This window comes from Sebastes fasciatus, chromosome 8 (assembly GCF_043250625.1).
Source record: "Sebastes fasciatus isolate fSebFas1 chromosome 8, fSebFas1.pri, whole genome shotgun sequence".
Classification (NCBI taxonomy): Eukaryota; Metazoa; Chordata; class Actinopteri; order Perciformes; family Sebastidae; genus Sebastes; species Sebastes fasciatus.
This window is the reverse complement of record NC_133802.1, coordinates 23,769,040-23,795,553: the sequence shown is the minus strand read 5'-3', so window position 1 is coordinate 23,795,553 and position 26,514 is coordinate 23,769,040. Positions and strand designations below refer to the sequence as shown.

At 40.9% G+C, this 26,514-nt stretch overlaps 2 protein-coding genes across 10 annotated transcripts in view; both read left to right on the top strand.

Moving 5' to 3' along the window:
- dip2ba (disco-interacting protein 2 homolog Ba) overlaps positions 1–4,991 on the top strand; it is a 47,797-nt gene extending 42,806 nt beyond the window's left edge. The window contains exons 36-38 of the mRNA XM_074644487.1: positions 231–405; positions 1,069–1,192; positions 1,318–4,991. Of these exons, the coding sequence (XP_074500588.1) occupies positions 231–405; positions 1,069–1,192; positions 1,318–1,570 (552 nt within the window). The 3' untranslated portion in view covers positions 1,571–4,991. The remainder of the gene's footprint in view (positions 1–230; positions 406–1,068; positions 1,193–1,317) is intronic.
- Positions 4,992–8,343: 3,352 nt separating this feature from the next.
- Positions 8,344–26,514, top strand: part of scn8aa (sodium channel, voltage gated, type VIII, alpha subunit a) — a 56,049-nt gene continuing 37,878 nt past the window's right edge. For 2 of the 9 annotated variants that reach the window (XM_074644483.1, XM_074644476.1), the window contains exons 1-7: positions 8,346–9,040; positions 12,502–12,835; positions 18,768–18,886; positions 20,144–20,233; positions 21,694–21,822; positions 22,681–22,772; positions 26,102–26,299. In XM_074644483.1, coding sequence (XP_074500584.1) covers positions 12,557–12,835; positions 18,768–18,886; positions 20,144–20,233; positions 21,694–21,822; positions 22,681–22,772; positions 26,102–26,299 — 907 coding nt within the window. In that variant the 5' untranslated portion in view covers positions 8,346–9,040; positions 12,502–12,556. Of the gene's footprint in view, positions 9,041–12,501; positions 12,836–18,767; positions 18,887–20,143; positions 20,234–21,693; positions 21,823–22,380; positions 22,473–22,680; positions 22,773–26,101; positions 26,300–26,514 lie in introns of all 9 variants that reach the window. The other 7 variants (XM_074644482.1, XM_074644478.1, XM_074644480.1 and 4 more) reach the window with 6 other exon arrangements.

Below are 26,514 nucleotides of genomic sequence, written 5' to 3'. Positions count from 1 at the left end.
GAGTGGGCAGAGAGGATCATGGGATGCTGATATTTAACCAATTCACCTTTTCATTTCATGATTCTGCAACATATTGAGTGGTTTCACCTGCACAGAGCGAAGTGAGCGCAGCTATTTGACACAAAAATGTATTATTTGAATGTGATATCGGATTTTAGAGGTCACACAAATGTAAAAAAATAAAATACTCATACAGGCCTCATCACCTTTTTTGTTTTGTGTTTGTTCAGATCTGGGTGAACAGCCCTCACAGTGCCAGTGGCTACTACACCATCTACGGGGAGGAGAGCCTGCAGGCGGATCATTTCAACACCAGACTCAGCTTTGGGGAGCCCCACACTCTGTGGGCCAGGACGGGCTACCTGGGCTTCATCAAGAGGACCGAGCTGCTGGATGCGAGCGGAGGTGAGAGGACATTTAAAAAAAGTTGACCTCATTGCTCATGCCTTTCTGCCTTTCTATTGAGGTGGGCGATATCGATAACATATCATGATATACACAAGTTTATATGGCAACATCAACATATATCATGATGTAGAAAAGTCTATTGAGAAATTGTTGTTGATAAACTAAATCAGTGAATTAAATGTCTGAAAAAATAAAGGTACATCATCACATTGATGCAAAAATAACCAGAAAACAATTTAATATTGCCGGCAATGCCAAAATACAACCAGAGATAGATAGATACCATGAACAGTAAAAAAGGCTAAATGTCTTCTGGTAGACAAATTTATAGACAGTATATATAACAACCCTGGTTAAAGGGTAACTTCGGCATTTTTCAACCTGTGCCCTAGTTTCACATGTGTTTATGTCTAAGTGACTAACTAGGGACAACAATTTCTGAAATTGGTCCACAAAGGTAAAAACAAGCACGTTTAGTGGACGTAAATGGCAGTGCCAACTTGCCCCAATAGTACCAAGTTGCAGCCAGTGAGCAGCTGCCGTCTACAGCGTTCTCCCTCAATTCTGGACCAATTTCAGAAGGGTTGAAAAAAATACCTAAGGTACCCTTTAAGTCCATAACTATGATTAATCAAATACTTGTGTTCTTCTCTGCTACAGATCGTCACGATGCCTTGTTTGTGGTGGGCTCTCTTGATGAAACGTTGGAGTTGAGGGGGCTACGCTACCACCCCATCGACATCGAGACGTCGGTGTCCCGAGCTCACCGCTGCATCGCAGAAAGGTGAGGTTCTTCAGATGGTCATTTTCATGATATATATATTTTTCTTTACGCTCACTGAGAGAGACCGTAGCATGTAGTTCACACAGGAACACAGAAAACATGACTGACCACCTCTTGCTCCTCAGCGCTGTGTTTACATGGACCAACCTGCTGGTGGTGGTGGCGGAGCTGAGCGGTTCGGAGCAGGAGGCCTTGGACCTGGTGCCCCTCGTCACCAACGTGGTCCTGGAGGAGCACCACCTCATCGTCGGGGTGGTGGTCATCGTGGACCCCGGGGTGATCCCCATCAACTCCAGAGGAGAAAAGCAGAGGATGCACCTGCGAGACTCCTTCCTGGCAGACCAACTGGACCCCATCTACGTGGCCTACAACATGTGATTCACCAACTGATGACAATGCAGAAACCTGAGCCAGGCTCTGAGAACAGACACAGTGAGGGAGGAGGACTTTGGGGTGCGTTCAGTAGCAACCCCCCGACGTTAAAGCTCAGACATCAAAACACCAAACAATGTGGGAATGCGAGTACAGTAACGAGAATGTGCTTCCCTCTCAGAAACTGTTCCTTGTTTGCTTCCATCTGTTCAACCGCTGCAGTCCAGGAGATCTACTGAGGGGGACGGATATCTTCTCTCCTCTCGGTAGTAGATCCTCCATGCATCCCACATCTCCCTCATCCCATTCATGTTTTTTAAAGACATTTTAACGACATACTTTCATCAAAGAAAGAAATCCTCCCCTCCTTCCATTCCTTGGTTTTATCCATTCATCATCGTGTGCTTCTTTTGTTTTAACCCCCTCGACTCTTGAAGGGCAGGATGGCGCACTGGAACTGCTGAGAGGAGCTGGAACTTTCACCCTCTTGCACTTTAAGTCCTCGCACCTCTGAGTCCGCTTCCTGTCTCACCTGCCTCAAGGGGACACCCCCAAACCCCCCACCACCCATGTTTGCTGCTTTCATGAGAGCAAATCCACATCAGTATTAAAAAAGTGCCACCAGCGAGTGCATCCCCTGATGGATTACCTTCCTCAACCAGGTGCACCGTGGCTCTCATCAGATAGTGGATTTGCCAGCAGACGTGCTGTCGGCATTCACACGTTACAAAATGTCCTAAAAAACAAATACACTTGAATCATTTGTTGGTGTGGGAAAAGAAAGACTCGCTTCTTAAACATACAAACCTGGATATTAAAGGTCATCTTCGATGGGCAGAAACATTTTCGGTGTGAGTCGGTCCGTTAGATAGTTCTTATGATTGTGAAGTACTAATACTTTTTTTAAAAGCACCGATTTTTCAGAAGAAGAGTTGAAGCTGATGTTTAGGTGTGCATGCTAATTTGAAATGCAATCAATGTCAACATGCAAACCAACAACAACACAAAAACAAACAGTAACAAGCCGTGTAGTCACACAGCAGAAGATTGGTTGGTTCGGCAGTCAAGAGACAAATCACTCAGTCTTCATTAGGACTCCGTCTGCTGATTGGGACTGTGTAACACAACTGAAAGCTCCAGAACAAGCGAGTAAGTGGACTATGAGTTGAGATTTGGATAATTTACCAGTTTCCTGGCCTGAACCAAGGAGGGTGAAAAGAGGAGATGTCACGCGTCATATCTTTGGGGTACAACACATGAGCAGTAAAATATGATCTGCACTCGCCGAAATTAAGCCAATAGCAACGCACAACCGCAGCTCCAGTTAAGCCAAGCATACACTGTACGATTTTAGACATGTTGTTGTGTAACTCATACTCCTACTGTACGATTACGGTCCGACCATCAGCCACGACCCGAATGCTCACACTGTACGTGTAAAATAACACTGCCAGGCCAGAATCGGGCTAAAATCGCACAGTGAATGCCCAGCTTTACACTGCGCATGTGTCTTACCCCAGAGCTCAAAACCGTGTCCCAGCCTCTTTCAACAGGCCTTGGCTTGAACTGAAGTGAGCCGCTAGCTTTCAGCCTGTGTAGTTTCCCACGTTAAAGCATCTCTCACTTAACGTTAGCGTCACAGTCGATTTTAGATAAACGTAGATCATCAGAAGGCAAGTCAGTGCCTTTTTATTTCACCATGGTGACATTTAGGATTACGGACTGTTCAATTTCTAAACAAATAGGATATCAAGAACAGAACTTTGCCTTACTAAACCTGTGGAACTTTTTATGTTTAATCCCTCATTTCTAGCTGTACTTTTAGTGTATTTAAAGGACTATTCCACCATTTTTTCACACGTGGAATCGGGACGCCCGTTTATAACTCCGAATACACTCGTATCCCATTTTTTAGAGGAAAGGGGGGTGTCTTGTTCTTTTTTGCGAAGACGTTTGCGGTCATGCCTTTCTCATTTCATCATTACCATTGAAACCAATTCTTTCTGAATGTCTGTAACACTGAAAAAAAAAATTAAATTAGGAAATGAACAACAATCAGTAAGCAACCCGTGATTTAAAAATGGCAGAATCCTCCTTTATAGAAAAGAAACGGAGGTAATAAACGAGGGTGATGATGTTGTCTGTATACTGTATTTTAGAGGTCAAATATTACTGGTGTTAATGTGTACATGGATATGAACGTTATCGATAAAAACTTGACTGATCTTTCATACTTGACAGCATTTTTCTGCATTGTTAATTTAATGGCATCACATTGCAAAAGAGACAAAAAAAGGTTTCAGATTATTTTGGCAGGAACAATGTGCACTTTCCCAATATCATTTTATGTGTGTGTATGTGTGCATGAGGGAGTGTGTGTGAATGAGTGTGTCCAGTTTTAACAGTGATATTTGGCTTTTTTGGTGCAACAAGGTTTGTCTTTTGTAAGAAAATGATCCCAGAATATTGAACCTTTTTTTTTTATTTCTTTTTTTTATGTCGCCGCCACTGTATTTTCTTTCGATCCAAGATTGGAATCAGATATGTTTTATAGGGTTTCATCGATATTTTCCTGATATAATCTTTCTTTAAAAACTGCACAATTTTCTGCAAACAGCTGGTTTGATTCTCAAAGCAGCTTGACAAACAGCACAACACGTCAGTAAACCACTTTTCATTCAGTGACGGACACTGATGACATGTATGCGAGCCAGTATCTGGGCCACGTTAGAGTTACTCATGAATAACAAAGTGAAGCTTCTGAGCTGCTGTGTGATAATTGCTTTGTTGCTACTGTTTCACTCCGACAAGTTTTAATAAAGTTTTATAATGTCATGTTGGCCTTCAAGCCTTTTTCAATAGACATTGGTGCTATTCAATAAGGGAAAGTTGACAGACTTTTATTTTCCTCCAATGTCATAACAAAGAAGGTTTTTCTTCCCCGGATGCCCTTCTTGTGTGAAAATAAGTCATTCTTTTTCCATGCCAACATTTCACTCACTGCTCTGCTCTTCGTCATCACCAGTTTTCATCAGATCTGATGAAAACTGTCTCAACGGACGACTCGACACGGACAATGCAACTCGACATATCCACCATCTCCATTTGAATATTTATTTCAGTTTCCAAGTTGTCGTGTTGTGAGGAATGGCGTGCATTTCAAACCTCCAAAGTTATTCTAAGCACAAAATGTACATGTGAGGTAATGAAATTAGGATCTTTCACACAAAATAAAAAAACTCAAGGGCCCACAATGTATACCTCAACGACTGTCTGTTCACTATGCATCGTCGAGCTGCAGCGAAGACATTCTGGACTACTCAATGGTGCGATAACTTCTAACAACATGTCTTACTTGACAAAAAAACCACTGTCACACTGTCATTGGATGTGTTTCATGTCAAATAAAAAAAATCCTTTGTCAGAATTTCTTGTGCTTTTTTAAAATTATTTTCTGGAAGCTTCACGAGACAGCTGCTGCATGAAAGGAGAATAACATCTTCCCTCCACCAGGTGGCGGTCTGACTACTTCATCTGAACACATTTAATCTGCTCCCTCTGTGATGTCATCACGGCCCAGGTTCTGTCAATGTTGACCACATCTACAAATATTCACATATTCAACATCATTCTCACTTGAACTTCTCCCTATGTATACTAAGGAATAAAATATAATATATCTTATTAACTGTCTGACAGGTTCTTCACTAAGCATTAGTGGTTTTGCATATTTTATTTATCTTATTTACTACAAATCGCATGCACTTAACATCACTGTTGTGAGGTCTGGAGGAGGAACAGGAAGTTGGACGAGCCTCTTGCTACGCTCCAAATCACATACTTTTTCTTTTTACTTTTACTGCAGCTGCCCTTACAAAGTATGTACTGTTGCATGCAGTATGCACACAATTGGGACATACTTGAACTTTGACCCTCTTGCTTATAAATCCGCTGTACAGAGGATTGTGAGTCAGAATAGCCAGAAAAGCATGCTGGCCTGCATACTGCAAAATGCGACCAGATGTAGTAGGACATCCTGGTATTTTTTGGCATACTGCATTTGACATACTATGTATTGGGACTAGGACTGTCAATCAATTAAAATATTTAATCGTGATTAATCGCATGTTTGCCCGTAGTTAATCGTGATTAATCGCAAATTAATCGCACAGTTTGTAGCTGCATTTGAGGTGTGTGACCCTGCTAACATAAGATCACTCTGATACATAGTCAATTAGTCAATCAACAGAAAATTTGTCAACAATTTTGATAATTGATCATTTAAAAGGACTGTTTGTAAGAATCAGGAATTGGTTGTAACAGTGACAACTGTGGCCAATAAAGTCAACGAAAGTCAGCGTCCTGTTGCTCGTGCTCACCCTTGTGCTCGCGTTACCTGAATGTGAGCGAGCATCCGTCAAAACAGTGAGGCGACACACGTCAGCTAAAACCACAATATCACTCTATATTTCACCTGCTTGGCAGTAATGTTAGCTGACCAGACGAAGGTCTCTCCATGAATCAATGCTGATCCTAGTGTTGGCTTTTCCTGCCTCAGCCTCCCGATCGCGGCCGGAGGGAACAGAGGAGACATCGGCACCCGGTGGGAGACGATAAAGTAACTCGCTGCGGAGCCCCGTCACTTCACAAGACACGGGAAACCTCTGTTGGTCTGGAGGAGCTGCAGCATTTATTTATGCACAAACGTCCATTCACTAGATATTCTCAGAGCTAAACTAACTCTTCTGCAGTGTGGAGTGAGCGCGCATGCACCTGAGAGTGGAGCGAAAGAGCGAGAACGAGCGTGGCGTGTGAGTGAAGGCAAGTAGGCAGGTAGAGGAGCAGAGTACAGCAGAGACGCCGGCCCTGGAGACCAAAGCTACGGTCTCCCCTGCGTCCTCCGACCGCGGCCAACACTGTTTTGCAAGACGGGCTTCACTAGATATAGCTTTGGGGCTTCCGTGTAGTTTGTGTTGGAGTCTTGTCTGAACAGCCTAGCCACACATGAGCGCACATGGGAGACATGTGTATATAAGTATATAAATACAAGTAACTTTTACTAACAGTAGTCTTCAAAATAGCCATTTTATGTTATATTATTTGTCTTTCACACATACTTTTATACATTTCTGATGATGAACGATTGACATATGACAGATGAATAGACTTGTGACAGATAATGATAGTCTATGCTGCCCTCCAAAAAAAGCCGGCGCACCCCCAGAGTGCTCGGTGAACTTTTTTTAATTTTTTTTTTATCGCAAACAAAACAACTTCAGTTCCTTCCAGCCAATGACATCATGGGCATGTCAGTAAAAAATAAAATAAACTCTGTAGATGAGATCCTGACAAAATAAATTCCAAATAAATAATAATAATAATAATAATAATAATATAACTATTAGGAATGCACCGATACTGGATCAGATATCGGGCCGATACTGACTCAAATAGCTGGATCAGGTATCGGTGACAATGGAGCCGATATATGTATATATATTTTTATAGATAGTTCTATAGTTTATATACATTGTATACTGGAATTTTAATTCCTGTTTAAGTTTTGACCAATATGTTATTGCATTAAAAAGGTTTCAATTTCAATTGTGATTCCTGTAAATATTGAAGATTTTTTTACCAAGTTGCTGGTGTACGATTTAATATTTTAATAACAAACAACAATTCACTAAATGTATTATATATATTTATTTGTTAGGAAATCAATGCTTAAGTCAAGCCTGCTGTTGCCTTACACATGAAAGAATGATCCCAGTCACTTCCACACAGTGAAGCATACAGCTTATTAATTAAACCCTGGTATCGGATCGGTACTCGGTATCAGCCGATAACCGAAAGCCCAGGTATCGCTATCGGTATTGGGACTGAAAAAGTTGGATCTATACATCCCTTAAACTATTTTATTGCAGCTGAGATAATGTCCCAATAGGAAAAAAAAGACAGAAAATGAATGATTTTTTTTAATAAATATTTTCAATTAATTTTGATTCAGTTGTATTCATTCATTCACATTACATAATAAAAGACAGGTTACACCAGATTAAGAGCTGCCTATTTGCATATTAATTAGTTATTTAAATAAAGAGCAGAGTGCAGGAGGAGGGCAGCAGCCTGGCTATAAATGAAAATAGTTTGCAATTACTTAGATGAGACGCTCCATGTTTCAATGAATAAATCTTATAACCAACTAACATATGTTTTTAAATGCATATATATTAATTATTTATTTTTTAAAATATTTTTATGAGAGTTACAAGTTCTTTTAACATGGTCATGGAGCATATGTATATTTTTATTCTGGGGGTATCTTTCCTATGCAGAGGGTAGTTTAGTTTATTTATTGACTACACTGAGGGCGTTTTACATTTCAATAATTTATTTATTTATTGTGTTGAGTTGAATGTGCTACTTATTTTGTACTGTAATTACCTTGTGCCTTTTCTCATTTTTTTTCTTTTCTTAAAGCTGACTCGGTGTAAACTGCTCAGAATTACAATGTACAATGTATTACAATGCAAATGGCAAAGAAAACTCTTGAATCTTGAATCTTGAAACATGCATTGGCCTTGTGGAAGCCAAGTCTCTGACTGGTAAATTCCTGCACTACAAACTCAACCACAGTGAAGACACAATGCATTTTGTCAGAAAAACCTTGTGCATGTTTTTTCATGTGCACAATCTCACCCATGAGCTCCAGCTGCATTTTATGTGAACCACACACAATGAGGTCTGGAGGGCTGCTGGCCTAAATGACCTTTAGGATTTGAGGAAAAGGCACTTTGCTGACACTCCCCTCACATTCTGCCTTCTGAGAGTCATCAATTATGCAGCCAAGGCGAACTGCTCGAACAGCACTGAGCTGAGCTGAGGGGGGAAGTGGAAGATAGCAGCTACAATATGGCGACAACCGCAGCTTCTCCTCAATCTTTTCCATCTTTCCCACATCTGCAGTCCAGCCACGGCTCTCCAGATTCACTGTAACGCTTTACAGAGTGAGTATCCTTCATTTAAAGGCTTAAATCGTGTGAGAAAACGGTGCATATGTTGTTGGGAGGTGGCGCTAGATTGTAGGTATCCTTTTGCGTAAATGTCGCAGAGCTGCACACTCACTGAGCTGATCAGCATCCTTTTTTTTGGGGAGCTGGATGGAAGAGGAGTGTCTGCCTTCTTGCTGAGCATCTATCTGCTGGACCAGAGCACGAAAACACACATTTAGGATGTCGATTGCAAGGAATTTATCGGATTTCGCCGACCATTGATTAGACATTTTGTGAGAGAAGATGCCTCTTAGGTTATTATAGGCTGCAGGTAGTGCACCGTCTGACTGACTGATCCAGCACAACCCTAAAAAAAGAGATTTTTTTTGCATATTTTGGACACTATTTTTTGTTTTTGGGTGGGCTACCCTCCGGACTACAAGGATGGTGCTCTTGCAACACCATAAAGCATCGATGCTATGTGAGTAGTCGCCTCCATCCTCCATCAAACAGCCAACAGATTTACATTCCTCCAGGTGCTTTTTTGGTGTGGCAGCATCATAACTCTTCTCTAATTTGTCTTATTTTGTTATATTCAACCTCATATTATAGACTCATGTGTGCGTGTTTTATGCTGGTTGTTTAGCATCTTGTGCACAGATAGATAGCGATAGAGAGCCCTTATTGATTTGGTAGTCGACATGGCTCCACGGGTGTGGTGCAGATCCTTCCAGGCGACGCGCAAAAAAGACGCACATAATATTCCCCCTTAGAATTAAAAAAAAATAAATAATCGTATTTCTTTTATACGCTGAATAAAAAAAAAAAGTGACATATTGCTGTGATTTTATTATGATGCATCGACATCACACTTTTGACTTTGACAAATCCACGATTGCTTTTCCCCACAGTGTGTCATTTTCAACATACAAACCACACACGCTGCAGCAATGTTGCTTTGGCACAATTTGGTTCATTCTCTGCGCAGTCCTCCTGCTTCTTCTTCTCTCTGTGGTGGTCGAGCAAGACTTTCATAGCCTATTAAATGAATATATATTGGTGTCTACAGGCCCCTCCTTTTTAATGATCACGATTAGTAAACAAGTCTTCATTTCTCATGCCTCCAAGATGTCTAAAATGTGCCTGTTTTCTCTGTGAGAATGACTGCACAGACTTAAACCTGGATGAGCAACCTGCAGAGACTGAGACAAGACCAGTGTTTTCATTATGACTTCCTAACACTGAAGAGAATGAACTGCAGGCCTATACAGCTCAGCTAGAGGGCCTGCTTTACAGCAAAACCCTTTTTTCCCCAGTCAGATTGGTTATGATTTCTCCCCCCCTCTTCTATCAACCCTGCATGTATGCATTGGTGCATATGCATATGTTGGTGTTGGTGTGTTTGGTGGTTGTGGTGCTGAAATAGTCAGCACCAGCAGAGCAGCAGAAGGTTTCAGAGACTGAGAGGTTCTGGGGTCCATTTTAAAACAGACGTCTTGGCTCACAGGCTGCATGTTTTCATGTGTTTTTCAGATAGAGTGCTGTGTGATATCTGCTTCACACGTCGAGCATGTTTAATTATATTGTGTTATGCAAGCAGGGGAAGTGACAGGCCTTGTGATTCAGATATGGTCGATGTTCTTCTTATTTAGGTTGCATCTTTTCCTCTATACCAACCTTAGGCTGAAAAACAAAAGGTTTGGTGTGTGATGACGGTGGGATTTAATGTTGGAAATATATATACCACAAATAGTCTCAGTTCAGGTGTGGCTGTGAACTCCTCTTCCGTCTCAGCTCCCTCTTCTTCTTCTTCCCTCCACATTAGTATATTGACCCTGAAATGTCCTGCAGCTTGAGCAGTTGTCATGTAACCATCATACGCTTTTTACATCTAAGTGTGCTGGGAGAAAGAGGCTCCACTGAGTCATGCAGCCATTAAGTGCACTGTTAGCGTTTCCACAGCTATTCAAAAAATCATAAGGAGTAAAGTCCTTAAATGGGTCTTTGTTGTCAGAGGACACATAGATTGTTTCGGGGGGGAAATATTGGCTCATATAGTTTCACCTTTGCTGCACAGTATACTGTTGTTGCCTGAACATATAACTGATGAAAAATGTCTCTCAGATATGTACGTTACTTTTTTAAGTCTCTGCAAAATCTTGAGATTCACAACAAAACAACATAATACTTCCTAAACATGATATCATCCTTATATACAGTATGTATGTAAACATAGACAAAATATGTCTCATATCATGAACCACAAGATTTATCTCTTAAACCTAACTACTGGTAGTCTATTTATGTAAACCAATTTAACCTATTTAAGCCACTGAGCATGTTTCAAGGTACCAGTTAAGATATATCATATCCTACATCAGATGTATCAGTGTTCTGTCTTTTCTCTGCTGACGTTAACGCATCATTGAACACAAGTCACTCATGTGAAGTACATTAATTTAGCTTTTTTTTTAAAGCCTCTGTAAGATCTTAACATTCACAACAAAACAAAATACCTAACAAAGACGAAATATAGCATCAAGAAACATGAAATGATTACATAACACTTCCTAAACATGATAACATCCTTCTATACGGTGGAGAAAAATCCCCTCAGTATAGTCTTAAACCTAACTAGTCTATTTATATATACCAATTTAACCTTTTAAGCCACTGAGCATGTTTTAGGGTACCAGTTAGATATACTGTATAATATCCTATATCAGATGTATTATTGTTCGGGTTTTTCTCTGTTGACGTTAACGGATCGTTGAACACGAGTCACATTCATCTTATCTTCTTAACGGAGCTAAAAGAAAAGAGAGGGAGAGACTGAAGGATGAGGGAGCTTAATATCCTTAAAAGGATATTTTCACATTACTATAATTACTTTTAGCTTTTGGAAATGAATGGACACAATTAATATTAGTTCTTGACTTTTTAAATGATACCTGCGTACCCAAAATAAAAGGTGTTGCACAAGATAAACAGTATCTATTCATATCTATAGTTATTTAAAGAGTGAGCGAGACATTATAAATACTCGTCCACAGTGTTGGAGGCTGCTTGAAGTAAACATTCCTCTCAGAGACGGCTGAACTCATCTTCTGGATGGACAGATATAATACAAACATCGTAGAGAACACTATCATTCAATTCCCCTTTACAATCAGGATGCCTGCTTGTTGTCGTCTTCTGCTTTCAGGCTGTTATTTATTGCCTGTGTTTTCTTATCCTCATTAATTTGGATCAAGGAAAACCAGCTATTTGTTAAATGGGAATAGTATAAATAAATAATGTGGCAAGAATGAAACATTCAGGCAGATATCTTTGTAGGGCTGCTCCCTCTTAGACGATAAGTCGACTAATCTGTCGTTTTGGTCTCAGTTGACTAAGATTTCTTTGGTCGATTAGTCATTTTTAAGCCTTTTTTCATGTTGAATGACTTATTTCTAAGAAACCTTTGAGCACATCTCTGGTAAACACAAGATTTAAAGTGGTGCTTTTGTGTGGTTCTTTGTGGAGAAACTCAGTTTTACCGATCTGTTGATTTAATCTAATCGATTAGTCGACTAAGAATTTCTTTGGTGGACGAGAGCCCTACATTTTAGTAGTACTTAATATTATCTATAGTAATTTTTTCTTCTATTCTGAAACCCGTGGGATCAAATATTTAGCATTTACAGTGTTTGTATTGCTTTTTCTCTACCTTTTAACTTGTTTTTCTATCATCACAACTTTGTGAACTTCCCCTATGCATTTTGTCACTTGTTCCAAACCTCTTCCTAGTCATGAAGAAAGATTTTAGTATTAGTATTTAGTATTTTATAGCTAAATTTAGATAAAGAACAGACAGTGTTCACTCGCTCAACATCCCTTATGAAAGGTCTTTAGATGAAAAGTACCGTGGATGTTTGGTTAACCTTTCCTCTCTGTCTGCAGAGCTGCTACTGTGGATGGTACGAACCTAAAGACCAGGTAGCTGCAGGATGAAAACATGGCTGCACCAGCTATTGCACCGCCAGGACCTAATAGCTTCAACTATTTTACTGTGGAATCTTTGGCAACTCTTGAGCTGCGCATCAATGAGGAGAAAAACAAGAAGCCACCCAAGCAGGACAGCAGCTACCGCGACGACGATGACGAGAACAAGCCCAGACCCAACATCGACTTGGAGGCTGGGAAGAGCCTGCCCTACATCTACGGGGACATCCCTAAGGGAATGGTGGCGGTACCACTGGAGGACCTGGACCCATTCTACCTGAAGTCTCAGAAAGTGAGTTTGCAAACAAACACACAAACACATCATGCATTGTGATGTTATAAACTCACATTTACTAGAGTTGTTTAAACCAAAGGATGTTTCTGACTATAGGGCTGGGTATCAAACCTTTTTCGTCGCATCCAAAATGTAGAAAGAGTATCAAAAGCTGGCATCTAATGTCAGTTTCAAAGTCTTGTTCAGATAGTAACTGATTTAAATAAAAGTAATTTACCAGTTCTTGTACAGCAGCTTGTGTTTAAATAACATTTATCTTTTAAGAACTTTGGTTTTGTGGTAAAAAACAAAGTCAGTATTTCTAAAGTACAGCTATAGAGTGGTGCAGGGATGACGTATTTTTGTAGGCCAACCAGGAAGTTAGAATCACACTGGTTTCCTCGACAAAAAGCCAATGGGATTGTTTCTTCAGGTTTTGGATTATTACAGAAATTAAGCTCTGTGACAAATAAATGTTTATGATACTTACACGTTTTGTTCAGCAAGATAATCTTCACAAATGAACACCACTTTTATGATTTTTGAAGCGTGAATGCGATCGGCAGAAGTAAAAAGCTAATGTTAGGCTATAAACTAACTACACCTCGGTCGCGAGTATACACAACGAGGCTGTAAAGGCGCATGAGTTGGCGTGATGACGTTTAGTAGTCTCATTTAGCCGCTTGTTAGCAACCGCCTGTTTTAAGACACATAAAAGCTTCAAAATTCACGAGTGGGATATTTCCTGACGTATTTATATCGTGGAACAAAATGTTAAAATTTCTTCAGCTTGTTTTAACCACAGACCTTATTTCAGGCATCTAACTAAAAACCCATCAAAAAACCCATTGACTTTAGACGAGGGAACCTGAAGTGCTAAAATGCTAACTCATCTCCGGGTTTCAGGACTCATTCCTGCAGCACTCTATTGGATAGGCCCTATATGTCTTGAAACACTGGTATCACAAACGTTCAACCGATACCCAGTCCTATTTACGAATGGTATTTGTCCCTCTACCTCAGGCGTCTAAAATCTCAAATTACAACTGAGCAATATTACTTTTATTTTGCCTCTATTTGCAAGCCAGAACATGATTACACTGCATCGCATCACAACTCATCTCTTGTGCCTCTCTTCATTTTGATAGCAAAGTCAGTTGAGGTGTGGTTCCACAGATTAGGACATTTCTGTAGCATTAATCACATGATTTGCTCGTGTGGCATCTTGATAGACAGATAGCCTAACAAGGACATTATTCAGGATTATTTTAAGACCAAGATAGTTGTCATTTAAATGTGACTGCAACGACTGGATTTTCCCCCCATAATTGATAAGCATACACGCAAATTTTGATGCTTACGCAGATTGACTGGTGTTCTGGTAATATCTCACACAATGGTCAGTAGATGAGTGGACTCATGACATCGATGTGAGTCATACATTGTGGCTGGAGTTTACTCAGACAAAGACAAGACGTAGTGTGGTTCGTGACGGTCGGCTTCTGAGTGTGCTGTCTTTACAGTTATTTTAATTTCACAATTAGGTTGCAGAATGTAATTATGTTTTCCTGCTCGAAGACCTTTGGGGAGTGTGAGAGTCGCGGAGCTCTCGAGCTGTTGGGTGGGCCGTTGCCGTATCTCCGACGATGTGCTTGCAGGGCTTTGGGGAAAAGGTCAGAGGCAGTAACTGTTGAAAGACTGTCGTTCCACATGACAGACTTTCCTAATTGTTCAAACATTAATTTGTAGCAGGAGAGAAAAGCAGCAGCAGGCTGAGAGGACTCTGGTTGTCTTAGAGGAGACACGTGTCTCTCTGGGGTTTCTATCATCGCTTGACGTTCAGTGTGAGAACGGCCGGGTGACCTTGAGAGTCCCTGAATATCCCCATCATGTGTACCTGTCAACAAAACCTGTTAAAGATGACTTTATTCATGTCAGATGACAGATGTGTCTTGCTCTTGTTGCACCGATCGGCCTCTGATTAAAAACGATAAAAGATATAAAAGTCATTACTCTCAGATATTGATAGGGGGAGAAATGAAGGCTCAGGAAAGTTAAAAACTTCCTTGAAATATGCAGCCATTTTGGAAAATCTGAGCCATTTATGCTCTGTAGTGTTCCTGTATTGTGTTTTACAGCAGGAACCTGTTTGTTACTTTAAAAAGAAGCAAGGATACTTCATCATAAAATATCTGCTTCAGCTATAATCTAGATGCAAAGTGTACTGAGGTCAGTTTTAATGCTGGTGTGTTTATAAACAGGACTGAGCAGCAAGGCCAAAATCTACTGCCATGGTAACGTCGTTTGGTGTCTATTTTTAACAAAGAATTATGTAACAAAATTGGTATTTTTATTCAAAACGGTCACCTCCAATCACATATTCTTTTAAATACTGCTGCACTTTTATGGTGTTGTATAACTCCTTCCCCGTCCACACAGTGTACCTTAAAATACAGCAAGACCTACCTGAAAAAAACAAGCTTGTGATAATCTGTTTAGTCATCATCATTAGCTCAACGGATCTGTTTCGATATTGTGTGTGTGTGTGTGCATTCAGGTGCTCAGTATCTGTCTGTCTCATACCTCGCTGTCTTTACGCCGTGCACGCTGACTTATGTAACGCACCAGTCCAGCGCTCACAGAGGAGACACGATTCAGATCACACGTGGCAAACATGTCCTTCGATAAGTGGGACTGTTGATAAATTCACTGACTAACACACAGCTCACTTGTCTTTTACTCCACACACACACATCCGTGCGTTACTGTCACAGATGCATGCGAGTCGTGCAAGCGTCTTGTGTTGTGCTTCTTGTCTCTTCTGCGCACCTGCCTCCACCAGCAGTCCTGTCAGCTCTCAGCTTCAGGCAAATCTAATTATGGCCCTCGATCTAGTCTCGTTCTAATGCCAAAGGGAGCCGATGCTGCTTTGGTTCTGGCAGCTCGAGCGGCCGTGACGTCAGATCAGGTGGCGACCTTGATGGAAGAACGTTGCTCTGTATGTCTTTGTCACTGAGAGGCGGCGGGACGGTTCTAGATACATTTCAAACAGAAGGGTGGGGGGGAACAACTGTAAAAGAAAGCAGTTCATCTTCTTCATCACACATTTTTTAAGTTGTGGCTCCTTTAGATTGTGTCATAGCTGTGGACAGACGGCTGGGTGATGACGCAGCATCCACTCTTCCCCGGTTAGCTGGCGGCCGGAGCAAGGCCGTGCCACGCTGAGCCGAGCCTGGCCAAGTCGAGACCGGTGTCAATGTACAAGGCCGGCGAAACAGATCATTTTCAAGGAGGGGGGGAACGAGAGAGGGAGGGAGAGATGAAGTGAGGACAGGGACGAAATGGACGACATGTGCAGGGATGCATGAGCACACTTGCTCTCCTTCTCGCTGCAGCCGGGCTCACTGAAATGTGTTTTTGCTGGGGGAAGACCTGAAGGTGTAAAAAATGAGTTCTCTCTCACAGAAATAGTTCAGAGCTCCTCGAGATGTGCTTCTCGAAATTTAAACAATTGGAATAAATTTGAAATGTCTAAATATCTTAATAGTTTTTGCCAATTTAGACTTTTTGAGCTTTACGTTTTCAATTGTAGTCAAATATGTTTTAAAATCAGTATCTTTAAAAGAAAAAAAGGAGAGTAGCAATTTAAGCCATGGCTTCATCCGAAATCACATACTATTCACTACATACTCAATATGTGTACCATCGTTCAACATACTTTTGTGTGAACAAACAGGACTTTGTATCTTTACGGACGCACTGAGCAATAATTTACGTCGTCACTTCCTGAGAGCCTCCTTGCCGATTGGAGACGTGTAACCATGGTAACACATACAAACCTCATTTGACCAAAACGACAGTTTGTAAAGTCTGAATTAATTCTAAATATATATTACGCCTAGCAAAGTGAAATCTGTATACTTACAGTTGAATAGAAGCATTATTGACGTTACAGAGCTGTCCGTCAACGTTGTCGCCACTACTGCATTGCATTGTGGGATAATTATGCCGCCGTAGGGTCCAGCGTTGCATACTGTAATATTTCACCGGAAATAGTATGCAATTTACTTACTATTGGTTTCATACTAAGGTTTCGTACGTACTGTTTTAGCGTACTTAATAGCACGTTAGTATTTATATATTTTGCCAAGATATTAATTAAATTAATTATGTAAATTTCATATGCCGAAAAACCTGGATTGTCTTTATTGAAACCAGGCTTTCCTTTTAGGAACATTAAAATATTCTTTTGTAAAATGGCAGTAACGGGGAAAAGGCATGGCGAGGAATACGTGAGCAGGTTAGCACCCTATCCTGGCAGCTGAGCCCGACGCCATTGCTGCACTAATGTGTGTGAATGTGAGGCTCTCAGGCTAGAGGACCCATAAAATGCAGTCCATTTACCACAAGGGTTGAAAGAAGGGGGCTCTCTGAATGGCTTCTGTGGCCCTCATAGATGCAGATGCTGCAACCCTGCCTGATGGCTGGAGCTTCTGTGTGTGAAGCAGCTCTCTCTCTCTCTCCCGCCCATCCCCCCTCCCACCCTCTCCTCCGTCTTCTGCCCAGCTCCCTCTCCCTCGCTCTGGCTCCCTCCGCCCTGCTTCTCCTCAGCCTGCTGCTGCCACAGTTGCTGCCTGCTTCATTCGCTCTCCATCTCCCCTGTTTTCTGCCTCTCCTCTCCTCTCCTCTCTGCCTCTCCTCTTCGCTCAGCTCTGGATTATGAAATTTTCAGTAGCTCTGCAGCAGTTTAGTCATGCGTTACAAAAAAAAAGACTCGCTACATACATAGCAGCCATGTGTATGTGTGTGCATGTCAACCTGTAGTTGCTCATTTTTGAGTCAGTTCATGTGTGTGCATTCATTTATGTGTATTTATCATGCTTGTGCACACAACATGTGTGTGTAATGGTTGTATTTAAAAGAAAAGTCATGCTACCGGCAACTGGGACGTTTCCATGTGTGTCATAACGGCTGACCATAATGCTGACTGGGAGTGTTTACAGTATCTCTGAGAGGATTGACACTAGGGAGTCGCTGCTCTGACCTACAATAGTCACCAGAGAGTAAGATCTAATCGGGTTTAACTGTGCTGGCTTGTTCTGAGTTGTCTGTAGGTCTCAGTCAAATTAATATCACGGAGGTCATGTGACAGAACTGTGTCTCGTCCTCAGGGAGGAAAAAGGCTCGTCGTTTTCCGCTCCATATTCCTCTCTTAAGATGTTTACGTTTCTTGTTAACATCATTTTACCTCATTTCTGTTAGAAGTGCACGAATTACACGCAGTCATGTGACCACCACGAGGCCTCTTACTGTACGTCTCTTTTCCCATTCTTCCTCCTCCTCCTCTTCCTCTCCCTTCTGACTCCGCTGTCTCCATCCTCCAGCAGCTCTGCAGGGCTTAATGTAGTGAGGGTTGCCTTGTCAAAAGCACAAGGGCCCGTATCACTTGTGCAAATGCACACAGTCTCATTAAAGTTTCATGCAAATCGCCATGTTTTATTTAAACAATTATGAGGTTATCCACAGAAAGAGGCTTGCCCGCCCCGCTCGGTTTTTGCTCGTTTCCTTCTCTTGAAACCACCAAAGCCGTGATGTGCAGGACGGCACTGAGTGACTGGGACAACATACCAACATTAGAAACATCCTGGCAGCTATTTTAACTTCCGTTCAAATTGCTTTCAGATCATTTTATGGGACACAAAATGCACAACTTTTACACATTATCTACATACTGTATGTGTATGAGTTAAGTTTACTGATATATACTGTATGTATGCAGAGAAGATGCTTGCAATACATGAATGTTGTTTTTGTTTTTGTATCAAATTCAGTTGCTTTTGGTTAATATTTTAAGGATCTATACTGTTGTGCATTTGCTGAAATGTGTATTTTTATCTGATTATTAAGTGATTAATACTCTCTCTCTCTCTGTTTCTCTTTCTCTCCACAGACATTTATTGTGCTAAATAGAGGGAAGACAATCTTCCGTTTTAGTGCCACACCTGCCTTGTACTTCATAAGTCCTTTAAATCCGGTTAGGCGAGTAGCTATTAAAATTTTGATACATGCATATCCTTTGAAACGGTGTCTTAACAGCAAAGACAAAAGGGTTTTCTGTTCATTTGTATTATTCATGATGACATGTTCTGTCTGTTTGCTGACTGTAACTACAGGAGAGGATGAAGTTGGAAACTAATAGCATGTCAGATTACAGAAAGTGATGACTTCTTTACATGGAAGAGCATTCAGGAAGCCGCGCGGTAACCATTTTATCATTGTAAGGGAAAGGCTAGCACAAACGATGAGTCATCCTTATCAGTAAACCAGGCTGGATCTCCTCAATAAGCCTATTGTGGTTTAGCACTGTGCCATCCATCTCAGAAGATTTGAAGGTTGTACCTTTCTTTAAATAGATCTACAGAGAGATGACAAAAAGAGACTCAAGAGGTGGTCGGTTTAGATAACAAGCTGCAGCTGATCGACGCAGCGTTTCCATAAATTAGGTCAAGTCTGCCCGTTGATTTACCATATGGTGAAAATTACATTGAAACTGGAACCGATCCAGCAACTGTCCACTGGTTACAGTTTTGACATATTTGACCAACAGCCAGCAAACTCAAGAGAGGTTACAATACATAGACACAAGTCTAAAAAGAGCGCTCCACTGATTTAGCATTGCACTCATATAACAATGTCGGACTTACGATGGACAATATAAAAAAAGTATACAAATCTATGCAGCTTTTTTCATCATTGATCATATAAATAATAATAATAATAATATAAGTATTACAATTAGGGCTGTCAAAGTTAACGCGATAATAACGCGTTAACACAAATTTGTTTTAACGCCACTAATTTCAAAATGGTCTAACAAAAACTAAACCCTTTTTTACTCTGAGCAATAGATTATTGATCTGTCCCTACGTTTACCTAATTTCCTCCCATCGTTAGCCACAAGCCACCACAGCTATTACTGACCTCTGGTTGCATGTTTCCTTTGAGAGTAAACCTCTCTGCACTGAAACCCTTGCAGCTTTAAAACATACTATTGTTTTGCTTATGCCATCGTATTTCCACTAAATATATACCATCTAAATATTTCATGGGTAAAATAATGGCCTTTGTGGTAGCAAGCACCTAAAACCACCTCCTGTTAAGTGCACTGAACCACAGAAATCAAATTAGATGCCTACTGTAGGTGCTGTAGATGTTTTCTGCGTATTACTGTGTTTGTTGTGGTTTGATGATGTTTAAGATGTTTAAGATGTTTAAGATGTCTGTGACTGCCTCTATAATCCATATTTTCCTTAACCTGATCCTCACTCTTTTCAGCATGATCATTATGTGTACTATTTTGACCAACTGTATATTCATGACCTTTAGTGATCCTCCCGAGTGGTCGAAACAAGTAGAGTAAGTACAAATTTAATATATTCACTCAATAGTATGAATGCATGCTAGCCGCTAGCCCCAGTGTGTGCCTCTGTATTACTATCACCTTGGAGCAGAGCTGAGTATCCGATTTTCCAAAAAATAAATACCCAGCGATCTTTGAAAAGCGCCAAATGTAATGGTACAAGCTGGTCTCATACACCATAATCGTAAACCAGGAAGTATAAAGAGCGACTAACACCGCATAGGGAGGAGGTCAGGGTGGATGAGTAAACACCAGACATTCGCCCAGGAGACCGCTTTTCCTACGTTGTGTGAAACCAGAACTCAACATTGATGTATTTGTCACGTAACTTCCGTACTTAAGTAACGCCACTTCTGGGATTATTTTAACCCAAACCACGATCTTTTCCTAAACCTAACTAAAGGCTGGCCCACACTACCATCTGCTGAGATTGTGAGAGACTCAACACATACCGACATGTTATGTTACATTTAACAGTTTTGTTTCTGTAGTGTGTGGTGAGCAACAATTTGGCCAAAACAGCAGCACACCACACACTAACAGATTCCATTCATGAACAACAAGAGTCCCGACCAAAAAAACCCCGTAAATCTCACGATCAAACTTGAACAACGTGAAGACGAAAAGAAAAATAATGGATGGAGTCATGGAGACACGTTAAATAAACACTTGTGTTGCTGCCGCAAATCAACAAGTTGGTCCTCCATTTCTGAGCTCCATCTTACTACTACTTAATGCTTCACGTTTTGCATTAGCTCATGCTGTAGTTGCAGCCGCCATGACCGCGGTGGTTGTCCTTCCTATTCCAGTCAGCTCGGTTCTCAATTGGCTGGCATGCTTTCCCACGTGGCTGCACCATCGACCGTCCTCGGGGTTCCCAACACACAACAGGAGATCCGATCGTAAATGTTGAACATCTTTAATATTTATCATTTGAAATCGGTGCAGCCAGGACGGACTTCCAAGCCGATTAGGGGATGTAAAAACACTCTTAACATACCTCACACCACAGGATAATCTGGAAAGATAATCTTTAGAACCGTCAAATGTTCTTGATCCATTATGTTGCCTAAACCTAACCAAGTAGTTTCCTGTGAAGACGGAAGTTTATTTTGAAAAGACTGTATGCATGTAACGTGTTGCTGGAAATTCGTAGGAAAACGCACGAAAAATGAGGAGTAACTTTTTGTATGATATCATATGAAGCTTTGTGTGAGGACACGTTGAAGGGTGATATATGAGCGGCACACACTGGAGCTAGCCAAATGCTAACTCTAGATATATGTGTATATATCTATGTAACAACTTACCTGACTTAATCATCCCATATTAAGCCTGCGCTCAACTTTCTCATTTCCTGGGTGTTTCAACCGTTAATAAGGGTGCAAACATTTAGATGTGAGTGAGCCTTGATCCAGCTGGTGAACTGATTCTGTCAACGCTTTTTTTCTTGCAGGTACACATTCACGGGAATTTATACATTTGAGTCTCTTGTAAAAATCTGCGCGCGAGGCTTCTGTATAGACGGGTTTACATTCCTTAGAGATCCATGGAACTGGCTGGATTTCATGGTCATTTCGATGGCGTAAGTATTTTTTTCCTGTGATTCAGACTGTCAGTGGATGATGAAATGTGAAATCATGTGCACAAATATTGCCATATTGTTTTGTTTAAGAGGGTGGGTTCAGAAAGTGAGCTTACAGATGACTGTTCATCTTCCTGTCTTTTTCTTGCCTTCTGTCTGATAACCCATCTTCTGTGTTTCCTCCATTGATCTGAGACTTCTCTGGTCTTTCTCTTTGGGAATTGAAGGTTTCCATCCGACACTGCGGCCTCCCTGGCAACACCCACGTCTCAGTCCCATTCATCCGATTTATCTTCCTCTTGTCATCTCCCTCTCATTCACCTTTTCTCTTTCAGTCTGCAACTTTCAATTTAAGGCCCCGTGTCCACCCCCTGTATTCACACTACAGATTTACCTGCCTCCACATGAGCAAATGCATCTCCATTAATGCTTAGCACCATGCAAAATACATCTTCATTGTCTGTAGAGCACATAGCTCGTCTGTGTGTGAATTGACCTTTTTCGCCTCATATCTTCATGTAAATAACGAGCTGTTGTAACTGTGGTTTGATCCTGCAGGTATATAACAGAGTTTGTAAACCTAGGCAATGTCTCAGCTCTGCGCACGTTCAGGGTGTTGAGGGCATTGAAAACTATTTCTGTAATTCCAGGTAAGACAGGATGGGGCGGGGGACGGTTGGGCGGGGTCGGTGTTAGGTGTGTGTGTCTTTCTTTCCTTTTACCTTCCACCCTTCTCCTCAGTGGACAGGCTCTGTGAGTGGCGTCGTATTTTCCTCCTGGTTCGGTGGTGTTGTGCTCTTGGCGTGTGTGGTTATTGTCATCGTGTTTGTTCTGTGTGTGATCCTTCCCCTATTTCAGATATATAACAGAGTTTGTGGACCTGGGCAATGTATCTGCGCTGAGAACATTCAGAGTTCTCCGAGCATTGAAAACTATCTCTGTCATTCCAGGTGAGACTCAGTTTAAACACTAAGGCTGATCCTCTCACCCTTTCCTTTCTACTCACTATTATTATGATTACAATTATGATTTAAGCAACAACAAAAGAATTGGAGATAACCATTTTTTGATTTATTTTTCCTCCAAAATTATCAAAAATGGTACTAATACATTTTTGATAGGCTTTGCAGTCTCCTCTAGGGCCCTCCAAAGTGTCTGCACTCTCTTCTGCCCCACTAGCACCTCATTAAGAGGCTCGTTTCCAAGGCAGCTCTTCAGAAATAGCCTTAACCCACTCCTTTCTCACCAGCTTTAGGATTAAGCAAATACCTTGTTCTGTAGCAAAGAAAATTGTTAATAGAATATTCTCATTTTAAGGAAAAAATCCGGTTGTACATGGTATATTTATCAGCTAAGAATAGATCATAGCTTCTCAAATTTTACATAAATCCTTCTAGTTCTTCCTCAAAAATGGAAGTGCAAGTGAAATTAAAAGATCAATTATTGCACATTTATAACTAGTGAGTGAATTGGAAATAAAGGATTCCACGTTTTGTGGGATCAAAACTGTGAACACTGTATGTTGATGTTCATATGAGAAATAGCTCTTAGAGACGTCCCACAGAATACACCGATTATTTATGTATGAAGACTGCCAAGCCTAGCTTGTGAACATATCTCTTATGCTGCATGATGCTTTTCAGTCACTTGCTTTTACAATTTAAGCCTACCAAGAGCTTGGCTGACAAATGGCATTGAAAGTTTGATTTGCCTTTTTTTTGTTTTTTAGTTTGATTATTGATTTTCTTTCCTCTCTCTTTTTTTACGACCTACTCAAATGATATACCACACAGAAAAAAGAAACGGTGTGCTCATATTGTAGAGATTGGGAACGTAGATAGGATGGTTGAATGGCCTCTTGACCTTTTTTGAGTGATACTGACCAACACATCAATCTATCTATTGATGGAGGATGTGGAACAGATGTTGTTCTCACTCAAAAGAATCACTGTGGATGGATTTTTTTAACAGCATATTCATTTGGAAATATGAAAAGGGAAATCTTTTAAGTGCAAACAAAAAGGGATGATGGATTTTATTTAGAGGAATAGTTTGGCATTTAGGGAAATATGCTTACTCGCTTTTGGCAGAGTTCGATGAAAAGGTTGATGCCACTCTCATGTCTGGACGGTTAATATGAAGCTACAGGTAACAAAATCCACCTACCAGCTCTTCTAAGATTCACTAATGAACATCTGTTTTTTTTTAATACAAAAACGAAAGTGTCAAAACGTCTGTTCCTTTTACGAGGGGTTATGTGCCGGACCATTTCTTGGCTCTAAGCAGCTGCCAGGCAAATTTGCCAAGAACTAGTCCTGCACATAACCCGCTGTAAAACTTGGAACTGTTGTTTTTACACTTCTGTTTTTGTACGGATTAAACCATCTCCGGGTCTGAGAAGTGAAGCCAATGCTGAAGTGTCTTAAACTTGCATTCTTTCTAATAACCAGCAGGGGGCGACTCCTCTGGTTGCAAAAAGAAGTCTGATTGTAAAGAAGTCTATGAGAAAATGACCCTATACTTCTCACTTGATTTATTACCTCAGTAAACATTGTAAACATGAGTTTAGGGTCTCAATCACTAGTTTCAAGTCTTCTTCAATACAGCATGATGTTCATTTAGTAAATTATGGTCCCATTTAGAGTCAAATAGACCATAAAGGAGAGGATGCTTTAGGGCGTGGCTACTTTGTGTTTGACAGATCGCTACCACGGCGTTGTCCGGTCTTGGAGTTGTTTGTGTTTTTGTCTTACAGCTTTGACACTTTCACAGTGTGTTTTCAGTTCATGAAAGTTAATTATAACCTTTTTGGTTGTCTAAAAATGTCTTATTCAGCATTTGGTTGTACTTAGCTCCATCCTCTCATGTCACTTCCGGTTGCAGAAAACTAAGATGGATGTGATTAGATGTGCTGGTAGGCCTTTGATCAGAGCCAGGCTAACTGTTTCCAGTCGCTAACCGGCTGCTGACTGTAGAGTTATATTTAACAGACAGACATGAGAGTGATATCAATCTTGTCATCCAACTCTCTGTCATAAAGTGAATAAGCATCCTTTTTAAAATGTCGAACTATTCCTTTAACAATAATCCATGAAGGCCTGTAGCATTGGAGTGGGTGGAGAAAATGTAGCTTTTATGGTGTAGTTTTAGTCCAGCTGAGAATATTTTCATATGCATTTGAGGGCATGATTTCAGAAGATCTAAACAAGTTATGGGGGGTATTTTAATATAATACCCTACTACAATTGATATTTTAACATGACACAGTACAGCTGGTAAAGCCCACTGTACTAGTAGAGACCAAACAGAAAAGGGGGTGCGGGTCATCCTGCTTCCATGTTTGAGTTTCTCATGGACCCGTGTAAACACTGCCAGAGGATGCCTGCTCCGGAAGGTAAAACGATTTTGTCTTTGCTGAACGTGTGGATGAGACAGACTGCAGGGTCACGTTATGGGGAGTCAGTGCTTTCCTAATGACACCTTATACAAGACAGTTCAAGAAAGTGCCCACGCCGGCACTGGCATTGAATTGCTCCTGTTCAGCCTTGGAGTTTAAATGCCCTGCATGTGGTTTCCAGCCCCCCTGCCTGTGCCTCTGTCCTTCTCATGGCCCCTCTTTGTGCTGCTGTGCTCTCTTCCTTATGGATTTCCTCTCACTTTTCTACAGTCTTCCCCCTCTACTTCACTTTGTCCATCATTGGCAATGAAATGCAAATTTCTTCCGTTAAACACCGGTCTTGTTGATTCGATTTCTTTTGCAATATTTTCTGTCTGGATAAATCTGAAAAGAGTGGGAAGGCTCCTAAATATTTCCTGTTTGTTTTGTTTCTAGAGATGTGATGTATGTAATCTGTCAGTTTTGTCCCAAATGTATTACTACCAATATCTGAACATTTAAAAAAAATCTCTAGTTTAAGTTTCATTCATATAAATTTCCCCCTTTGTTGGGACGTCCAGCATTGGAATTCAATACGATATCACATATTAACATTTAGGTGTATTATTACATTTATAATTCACTAATTTGGTAAAAATGTATTTCCTAAAATAGTTAAATGTAAAATGAAAGCAGTACAGCGTTGCCACTCCCAGCTAAATCCAGTTAGAACTGTATATTTCACTGTTGTAGATCCCTCAAAGGGATTAGCATATTAGCAGTATAAGTTAAAAAAGATAATTTGTAGTAGATGTAGACACTCTAAAGATTCATACGTGGGGCATCAGCATCTCCTGTATCACCTGTGTGTTTTGTGTACGTGTGTGCGTGACTACCCTCCAGGCCTGAAGACCATCGTGGGCGCCCTGATCCAGTCTGTGAAGAAGCTTTCGGATGTGATGATCCTGACCGTCTTCTGCCTGAGTGTCTTCGCCCTCATCGGCCTCCAGCTCTTCATGGGCAACCTGCGCCACAAGTGTGTGATCTGGCCGGTCAACTTCACCAAGAGCTTCGACTTTAACGATTACATCATGAACGATAGTAAGTAGAGGCCGGGCTTCGCCAACGGTGAGCTGGCAGCCGTCTAGGGTTATGAGTCAGCCCATATGCTGAAACCACCAAACAATATGTCATTTTGGCACTGGATGGACAAAAGGAATTGGTTTGAAATTAACTGAATTGAGAATGTATGAGCAAACTGAAGTCAGGAACTAGTTTGAATTGATATACAGACCGTTGCAGAATAAACAACTGTA